Genomic DNA, 10504 nt, shown 5'->3' with positions numbered 1-10504 from the left:
ATTTGTGGTCACAATATATTATGAAGTGAAAGTGACCTATTTATCAGGTATGGTGACCCATACCCGAAATGTGACCTCTGCATTTAACCCATCCAGATTCCTGGGCCCAGTTGCATAAACTTAGCTGCTAAATTAAGACTGTGTCTTAACGACTAGTCTCACAGACTAGCAATTAGTTAGGACTAATCAGTCTTACTTTTCTATTTCAATTAGCCCAATCTACCTTTTTATGTAACTTATTTAAAGAAGTAATGACCAGTCTTGAAGAAAAAAATACATGACTAACTACTAAGACTAGTCTAAGCAGTTTTTGCAACCAGCCATTTTGCAAACATTGTTTGAAGTATAGCATATTTATTTTCTTAACATGTAACACTACACTTTTCTGCACAAGCTGTCATGATTCTGCCACATCATGTCGTGTTTCTCTTGGTCTAGTGGCGGGATCATGACAGAACCTCTTGTTTTATGTGGAGAGAGGCATTCTGGCCCTGTTGGCTTGCCATATTCTTTCTGGTCTTGTCTCTGTTCCCGCCCTCTTGTTTCCTCATTAGTGCTCGTTATGATTTCATGCCCTACACCTGTCCCCCGCTTGATTTAGTTCCCTATAGGCCCTTTTCACAATGGCGTCACTTAACTTCCGCCTTTTCACAAAGCAGTGTATCATAACATCCGTCTTGCAACAAACAAGAAGTACTTCCGTTTCAAAGCGACTTACAGAGAGTTCATGGGAGCAATAAGCGATATGTCATACAGCATAATTGCAATTTTGATAATATCAAAAGTTTAAACCTGTATGAATTTCTTTGTTCTGATGAACACAAAGGAAGATATTTGGAAGAATGTCAATAATCAAACAGATCGCATCCCCCCATCGTAAGCTGTTTATTGTAATAATAATTCTTATTTTTGCATGAGGCTCCATAGCTAAATTCTCACCGCTGAATTGGTTGGAACTTTTAACCGTTTTTGTTAAATTAAGGGATAATTGTATAAAGAATATATGCTGGTGTGGATGTGATGCAATAATGTATTTCCTCCTGATTGAGTAAACACAAAGAAAAAACGTTATACATATGAGTCATTGGTGGCGTTAATTGACACGTGTTGATTTAAAGTCATGTTACAACATTGGCAATTTCAAAATTCAGAAATTCTTCCTCTTGCAGTAGCTTATTACGAAATTTACTTTGTGTCCGCTGTTCATTTTAACAGTGGTGGTGTAGAAAAGGAGTGAAAAGGTATGAGAATGGATGAGGAAAATATGGGTACTAGATTCTAAATTAACACAAACACATCTTAATTGATTTGTTATTATAGCTAATGCAGACTAAATACATATATTTTTATAGGTGGAGTGATTTAAGGCATTTATGTATTAAAATGTATGCTATTTTTATATTTTAACTCTGTCATGTCACAATATTGACATGGCCTTTTAATTCTTGAAAGCTTCTTGTGAGTTTAGGTGATGAAATCAGGTTGAGAAATAAAATCTGTAAATCCCAAATTAAAGTGTTTCTTTAGGGCATGTGTAAAAAGTACAAAGAAAGTATAAGTAATGTTTCCGACTTTCATTCAATTACTAGACAAAGCATAATTAAATTCCTAAATATTATTTTGTATTTTAACATTAAAAAGTACAAATAAATAAAAATGAATTTTAGCCTTAGAAACAACAAGAGATTGTTCTTGTTTAATTAATTTCAAGTCAATGTTATGACAAGCAGTAAAAAGTTATTTTAGGGCAGGTTTCCTTTTTGGAATTCATCTTTGATCAAACCTCAGTTTATTTCTCCAAGAACATCAGACACTGTTGAGAAGATTTTATATGGAAATATGGAAAAAGTAAACGTGTTCAGTAAAAAAAAAAACATTATACCCTCTTAAGTCAATCATGAATCACTGTATAAAGCTGCAGTGTGATGGATATATTTAGGATAGCAACACTAAAAGACTTGTTTATTTATTTATAGGGATGGGCTTTAAACAGGCAAATATGATGAATCGGCTGAATTAATTATACCGAGATTGATCTAATTTACAAAGTGTATTTACCTGTTTACAATGCACAGTCTGTTTATTCAAGATGTACAAAACTGTTTAGTGCATCAGGGAGGTTGTAATATTTTGTTGAAATATCCAATCCATTTCATCAGCACTAGTTTTTTTTCTCATACAGTTGGCTGGAAGTTGTCTTTTGTAAATGCAAGATGTTATCGTAACTAATGGAAGACCTCTGGGAAAGGGCAGATTATAGGAGTGACTGAGTGAAACTGTGACACGTCCTGACAACACCCCACCCCATCAATGATGATAGATCTTCACGCTCTGCGTTTGTGTGAGTAAGGGTGTGTAAAGCCAAATAATTTCCTTGCTGTAGATTAGATGCTCCTCTTTCTATACCAATTAAAAGGACAATAACAATAATGTTGCGCCACTTCAAAAGACAAAAAAACTTGTGTAAATCACATATCAGGAAATGAATGTTGGATATATTTGATTGTATCATCCCAAAAAATCTCAGGAAATAAATAATAAATTATAAGGGTTTTCAGGATTATTTGAGACTTTATTTATTGAAAATGATTATTAAAAGCAAAGAAATGCATGTTAGTAGAAGTTAATAAGAATTGACATTATGAGGTGATTCCCAGCAGGGATTAGATTAAAACAGGACTAAGCCTTAGTTTAAATAGCACATTTAAGTCGTTTTTACAAACATGCCTTACAAAAAACATTACTTGTGTGCATTTTGAGATATGTCAGTGCATGTCAGTTTTTTATGGCTTTACCTATTAATTAAATACGATGTTTAGTTAACATGTCTTGAAGATCTTTCACTTGATTCTAAACCATAAATTGCTGTGTAACCTTACAGCCCAATAAACTTTGGGCACAAATCTGCAAACAGTCCTGCATTACAAGCAATGGTGCATGGAAAAAAACCAAACATGAAATATATCCACTTTTACTAAAATTATACAGTTAAACAAATAATTACTGACTTTCCTATTTTTACAGATGTCTGATTAAAAGTGATTGTAATGTTCTGTATGAACACTGTACGTACTACTGTACACACCCCCTTAAATGCACAATGCTCATGTGTGTCGGATTGTCTAATTGTCAAAGGTGTTGGTTGCATTGACTCTATCATCTGGCATGTTTTTATTGTAAGTGAATGTGGTTCAACCACTTTAGTGACACTTCAGAAGGGAGGGGTGCGAGAATCTCCTATAAAAACAGGGAGAATAAACGAAGGATCAGCATTTACAGTAGAGCATAAAATAAACAACTCGGTAGAATCTCATGGATGGTGAGTTTGACATTTGTATTTGTTTAATTTATTTATTAACAGTTTTCCTGCAAAAAGTAGTACTATATAGAAATTAAAAGTAATCTTGTAGTATTTTAAATAATTATTGTTCAATATACATTTACAATACATTTATAATTATAGTTAATTATTTGTCTGTTTTGTGGCTAAATTCATTCAGTTCATGATTTGATTTTGTTCATTTTGTGTAGTGTTCAAGTTTAAAAGTGTCGACCTGCAGTCGGCCAAAAACCAGCTCAACCACAAGACCAACGGTCTGAGCTCCAGCACTTTGGTCCTGAGGAGAGGACAGGCCTTTCAGATTCTGGTGAGCTTCGATGGACGGGCATTTGATCCACGCAAGGATAAACTTGTCTTCCAAGTCGTCCTAGGTAATGTTCTGCATCATCCCACATCATTAACGTCCATTGCACTGAAATTCATCAGTTAGGTTGTTACTCATAGTTAGGCAGAATATAATTAATTTACAGCATGTTTAAAGGGAGACCAGGAAAATCCAGTTTATAGCTCATGAATCATTCTTGGGTTTGAACCTAAAACAGTTGAAATTCCTGCCCAGATCCTCACCCAGAAAGATGCATTCATCATTCCTGGATTAATGCATTCATTTATTCATTATTTGAATCCATAATTCTCTCGTCTAATCTCTCGTTTCTGTATAGAGTTCAACAGTGACTGCCCACTTTTTAGTAGTCGTGTTTCTACATATTTTCCCCATTCTTTCTTTAATAGATTTTTTAAATAAGTAATTGAATGATTTTCATTGTCATTTGTTTAATGTACAATATGTGCTAATGGTACCCAACTGTTGTGCTCTCTACCTGAACCAAATGGCCTCTCATAATCTCCTCTGTGCAGGTCCGCTGTCTGTCGAACTGCCTGTTTCTGGGACTGGACTGCCCTCCTCTGGGTCTGGACTGCCCGCCTCTGGGACTGGACTGCCCTCCTCTGGGTCTGGACTGCCCGCCTCTGGGACTGGACTGCCCTCCTCTGGGACTGGACTGCCCTCCTCTGGGTCTGGACTGCCTGTGTCTGGGACCGGACAACCATCTAAGACTCAATGGAGTGCCACTCTGGAGAAGGGTGTCCCCAATCCAAACTCCCCCCGCACAATATCAGTCTCGGTGCTCAGCACACCATCTGCGTCTGTGGGAGTTTACACACTCAGCCTGAGAGTCGAGAACCGCACGAGTGTGAAGACCCACTCGCTCGGTCAGTTCACGCTGCTCTGCAACCCTTGGTGTCAAGGTGAGCCTCACCCCCAGATGTGAACAATTATTCATTTTGAATTAATTGTAATTTTTACAATTATAGTAAATTATTATTACAATTAAAAAGAAAATATTTTTTAAAAAATTATTGTAATTATATTGTAATTGTAATTTTGTAAATGTAAAATTGTAATGTGGTCATATGTTAAAGATTGTTTTCATTTGTTATTGATACAGTATATTTTGTTGTGCAGGTGATTCTGTGTTTCTGAGCTCTGAGGAGCTGAGAGATGAATATGTAAGGAGTGATATTGGACTGCTGTTTAAAGGTACATCGAGTAACTACGTCTCCAGACCGTGGTCTTTTGAACAGGTGAGCAATGTTTGATCTTTGCCAAACATGGTAAAATATTGCAAGGATTTAACTGCAATATTGTACAGTTCAATGCATACTATGTATTCCTTACTTCTTACCGCTAAAAGAATAAACCTAATTGAGCCACATGTGGGAAAACATTAAAAACTGTTTTTCAACATAAATTGGAATATTCAAATGATCATTTTTAATGTTCACAGTATGAAAAGGGGATATTGGACATTTGTATGAAACTGCTGCAGTTGAGTCCCCAGTATCTAACCGACAAGAGAAAAGATTTACTGAACCGCAGCAATCCGGTCTACATTGGCAGAGTGATCTCAGCTATGGTGAGAATCTCATCTCTTTTCCTCTCCGCTGTTTTGCGCTCTTCTATTCTTCTCAGTTTTAACTCACTGTTGTCTCTCATTTTGTCTTTGAACAGGTGAACTCTCAGGATGATAGGGGTGTGCTAATGGGAAACTGGTCAGGTGAATACAATGGTGGCATTAACCCATCAACATGGTCTGGCAGTGCAGATATCCTCAGGAAATGGTCAGAATCACAATTCAGGCCTGTTAAATATGGCCAGTGCTGGGTGTTTGCAGCAGTCATGTGCACAGGTATGACAAACATCAGTTTTACCACTGTATTGTGCAGTCAGATGCGGCCCTATTTATCCCTCGCTTGATATTGATAAAGACAAACTGTAATGCATGCATGAACAGCATTCTTGCGGTTGGTTTTCAATCGCAAATGTGTTTTTTTTCATCTAACAGTAATGAGGGCACTCGGTATTCCAACTCGTGCGGTCACCAACTTTAGCTCCGCCCACGACACAAATGGAAACATGGTGATTGAGGAATATTACTCAGAGTTGGGGAAAAAGCTATCTCTCAGCAAGGATAGCATCTGGTGAGTTACATCTTTAAAATATGACTAATGGAACTGCTTTATAATCACACTAAATGAATAAGGATCTTTTTAACTGGAGAATAGTTAATCAGACTAATACTAGTATTTACATTTATGCTTTTGAACCAAATCTGATTGTCAATCATGTTTTTACTCTGAGGACCAATGTTTTTCAGGAACTTCCATGTGTGGGTGGAGTCGTGGATGAAGAGGCCTGATCTGGGTCAAGAGTACGATGGTTGGCAGGTTCTCGACCCCACACCACAGGAACCCAGCGCAGGTCAGTCATTAAAGTCCAGGTGAACCAGAAGTTCATTGAGTTTACTTCAGTGTTGTAATGTATTTTCAAGTGAAAACATTTAAAAAAAAGGCATTTTTGTGGATTGGCACAGATAAATTGTTTACCACAAAATGAATATTGTGTACTAACGTAAAGTAAATCATTTAATTTTACTGTAACTATAACATTCATGTTTTTCAGCAGGAGAATTTTTGGTTCTCCTGTTTGTTCAAATGAAAATCATTCGGAAGTATTTTTCGAATCAAATGAATCTTTAAATCTTCTGCTACAGGAATGTATAGATGCGGTCCCGCTGCTCTGAAGGCCATTCTTGACAGGAAGGTTGAGGCCCAGTACGATGTACCGTTTGTCTACGCTGAAGTGAATGCTGATGTGCGTACAATGATTGTGCGTGATGGGGAGGTTTTGTCGTCCGAGACTGATACTAAAAGAGTCGGAGCCCTGATCTGCACCAAGCGTCCAGGATCCATGCAAATGTTAAACATCACCTCAAAATATAAAATCGAGACAGGTGAGAAAAACAGAAGAGAGATAATGGCTTGCTGTTAATGAGAAAGTTGCAAAAATATCTTGTTTTTTTTTTCAGTTGAAAGAAAACCTGCCCCCGCTGGTAAGTCAGTTCTAATATAATCTAAATCTAAACATTCTTAAAAGAAGGTCAATACTTGAGAAGTTGCATAAGATTAAGACAAGAATTATTCGCCAATGGAATAAGAATTCAAAATATATTCCCTGAAACATGTATAATATCTCGGTTTTTATCTGCAGTTTTGGTGTAATAAAAAAACACAAAAATATGAAAATGATTTGACTAGATTGAAATATGCATGTTTTTAATTGACATTTCAACATTTATTTCCAGCAAATGCATTTGGGGAAACATCAAGAGTTAGTAAGTTCTAGCATTTACAGATTTTTAATCAATATAAACATGTCCAACTTTTTTGTCTACTTGCTTTATAACACAGTGATGTGACATTTCTTTTTTGTGCATTTTTGCATGTAGTTCCTAAGGATGTTGTTGTGTCTCTGAGTCTTCTGAAGACCCCTGTAGTCGGAGAAAACATTTTATTCAACGTCACAATCACCAACAACGAGAGCACACACAAAGAGCTTAAAGCACACGTCAATGCTCAGAACAAAGAGTACAACAGCAATCCCACCGACACCTTCTGGGAGGCTCATAATGACCTGAAGCTCGCTCCTAACGAAAGTAAGATTTCTACAGGAACCTGCATGATTCTGTAACATTCATTTCTAACCACTGGTCCTGCATACTACAATGGAAGCACATTTACTTTAGAAATGCACAAGTATTAGAAAGTTCACAATTGGAGACAATCTACTACTGTGAATTGAATTCACCTAGCTGAATTGGGTTTAACTTTGAGCTGGTGGTGGCGCTAGAGAGACAAAGATCCTAAGTTTACTGATCTACTGATAATTATATTCATGGCTTTTACTGTATTATTAAATTATTTGTTGAACTAAAGAGGAAATCTGAGCACTAAAGGATGGCGAACATACTGTAATTTAACTCTTAAATAAGTGAAACTGATCATCCATATTTTAATATCCAGCAAATCCTGAAAAAAGTAATCCTCTAAAATGATATTAAAAAGTATATTAGTTTTGAAATCTGTTACATTAAACATTATTATTAAATAATTTGTGCTGCCAAAAATTTATTTTGAGTACTGGATGAACGCAAGCATAATGCATATCTAAAGGGCTATTTCACCCCAAAATAATTGTATTAAATATTTATTTTGTATTCCACAGAAGAAAGTCATATAGGTTTTGAACAACATGAGGGTGAATAAATGATGACAGAATGTTTTATTTATGGGTGAACTGTTTCTTTAAATATGCAATATCGACATATATAATCAAAATGTCCTGCAGGCAGACACATCATATGTCAGAGTCTGATTCTTGTTATCTTTCACCAGCTCATACTTTCAAACATGAGATCTCTTCCAGCGATTATGCATCTAAAGAGTTGAGGGAGGATTATCTGGTTAACCTGGCTGTGGTTATAGAGGACGTGGAGACTCAGAAGAGAACGCTGGCTTCTCAAGAGTTTAACATCATCAGCCCTACTCTCACTATACAGGTATGTCAGCCTGTGATGGACAAACCTACACATAAACTGGACTACATGGACTAAATAAACACTTGTGTCACTGCCTTATGAGGGAGAGAATACACGTTTATTATATAAACAAATGACAAGTATCAATATCAATTTGGAAAGATCACTGTCATTCTTCCAGATCGCCAACGAGAACTCTGTCGTAGTTAATACGCAGCAAGTTGCCACGGTGACCTTCACGAGCCCCTTCGCCGTTCCAGTGAATGGAGAGCTTACGGTTATGGGTTCAGGACTCTTGGAAGAGAAAGTTCAAATCAGGTACATAGTGTTTTTTCATTCTTGCTTGTTTCAGGGGTTGCAACTTGCTTCACATACCTGAGAAATGACATCAAATACATCAGCACTTATTTGTTTAGCAGACAGTTTTATCCAAAGCCAGTTACAAATGAGGAAAAGTACAAACGCATACTGTGTCACATACATACTGTGTTTGCGAACAGGGAGGGGTGGCTTACATAAAGACTTGAGATTGATTCTCTGGAAAAAATCCAACAGATTGATCTTTGATTTGTGTTTCTTGAACTATGATTGACTTGACTGGCAGCATTTGAGAAACTGTAAATTACACAGTTATTGCAAGTGTGTGTGTGCGTCTGCAAAACAGTGTGTGCTGCTGTTATATGCAAATCGCAAAAACTCTGGAGTGAATTTATGATAAACAGAATTGCTCTATTCGATACATAATCAATCCTAGATTAACATCCAAAACATCTCAAAGTGTACTGTATGTCTCAACATCTCAAGAATATCTGATTTTTTTATTATCTATTACTGTAACATTATTTTGACTTAAAAGTACAGTTCGAATCATTAAAATGAAATATGAACAATAGTATACAGTAGGCTATGTACATTTTTTTCTATCATTTTCTAAATGTTGTGTTCTTTTGTCTCTCAGACTCACACTGAAGCCTGGAGAGGCCATGAAAAGACCCGTTCAGTTCACTCCAAAGATGACAGGTTCCAAGATGCTCCAGGCTAGTTTAGTGTTGACAAACCTGGCCAGTGTCCTTCATGGGTTCAAGACTATTAATGTTAAACAGGCTTGAAGAGGGTGAACGGTTAAAAGATTTATGGGAAACTGTGTATGAACTCTACTCAGCATATTTTTAATCTGTGTTTTTTATATTATGTTTATTCAGAACAAATCAGTAGTTTTCCTTATTTGTAAGTTAAAACATCTGCTAAAGAAATAAATGTAAACGTGAAAGAAATCCTTATGTAAAGTAATAAACTAACTATGGAAATGATTCTTTGTTTCTTTGTTTAACATGTAATATCACTATAAATATAGTCATTACTTTAGATAACTTAAAAAATGTTAAGCCAAATTTATTCTTATTTAGCCTTATTAAGAATTTTCATTATATATAGCCTACTTTTACATATACAATCCTTTACACTGGAGGGCAGAAATGATGCGTGTTTCACGGCATTAGAAATCTGTCTGTCAGTAGATACAAATGTTTAATCATGATTCATCTCACCCATTTTTATGCTTCATCATGATTACATATGTGAACATTAAGAATACACCATTCATCTTGGTTAACATGTTTATTATGTCATCATTTACTATATCCAACCAGGTAAACCTTTGGCCCTCAACTCTGATTGGTCGATTCAAACTCAGGTGGCCATTAAATATCGAGCCTGCTCTGAAAACGCTAAGCTTGGCCTTTTTGCTCTATACTTGCCCTCATCAGAAACTGGTTCGTGGCGTCTCTTCGGCCACTGAGGTTCGGAACTTTTCAGTAGGACTGCATTCTGAAACCTCTAGAACATTTCCATCTCTCCAGCACATACGGATATTGGTCCAGCACAGAGCTCGCAAGTATCCGATTCTATACATAGGCATATACAGTACATATGTTTACCATGTAGAGTAGTTTAATAAACAACCATATATTCATTTGTGATGGGTTTTCAGATTCAGATTCATTCTTTATTGTCCTCATATAGCCCTTTTCCACCAAGGCAGTTTCGGTGCTGGTTCGGAGCCAGAGCCTAGTTCGAAATCGGTTCTTTGTCTTTCCACATGCAAAGCACCAGCTCCGAACCAGAAAAGGTGGTTCTTATCTAGCACCGAAACGTTGCTGGGCTAGAAGTAAGAACTGCTTGCGTCAGATGCTGGGGGCTTACCGTGACCACTGACGAACACTGACCGCCATTTTTGAAATTCAATTCAATTAAATTCAATGGATGCGAAACAAAAGCAACACTGGTT

General features: G+C 36.5%; 1 protein-coding gene across 1 annotated transcript; it reads left to right on the top strand.

Annotated features, from left to right (window-relative positions):
* The first annotated feature begins 3249 nt into the window (after window positions 1-3249).
* Window positions 3250-9523, top strand: LOC130557235 (protein-glutamine gamma-glutamyltransferase 5-like). Its single transcript, XM_057338868.1, has 15 exons — window positions 3250-3319; window positions 3532-3711; window positions 4199-4588; window positions 4806-4924; window positions 5128-5256; window positions 5352-5529; window positions 5686-5821; window positions 5998-6101; window positions 6394-6633; window positions 6709-6732; window positions 6985-7014; window positions 7129-7335; window positions 8075-8238; window positions 8399-8535; window positions 9176-9523. Exons 1-15 carry the CDS (start codon window positions 3313-3315, stop codon window positions 9324-9326), a joined length of 2196 nt encoding a protein of 731 aa, XP_057194851.1. The 5' UTR covers window positions 3250-3312; the 3' UTR covers window positions 9327-9523.
* Window positions 9524-10504: the final 981 nt, after the last annotated feature.

Source organism: Triplophysa rosa, linkage group LG7 (genome assembly GCF_024868665.1).
Source record: "Triplophysa rosa linkage group LG7, Trosa_1v2, whole genome shotgun sequence".
NCBI lineage: Eukaryota > Metazoa > Chordata > Actinopteri > Cypriniformes > Nemacheilidae > Triplophysa > Triplophysa rosa.
This window is presented reverse-complemented; position numbering and strand designations above follow the sequence as displayed.

Coding starts and splice junctions, on each gene's coding strand:
- LOC130557235 (XM_057338868.1), top strand. Junction 5,822..5,997: donor CTCAGCAAGGATAGCATCTG/GTGAGTTACATC, acceptor AATGTTTTTCAG/GAACTTCCATGTGTGGGTGG. Junction 6,634..6,708: donor AAAATATAAAATCGAGACAG/GTGAGAAAAACA, acceptor TTTTTTTTTCAG/TTGAAAGAAAACCTGCCCCC.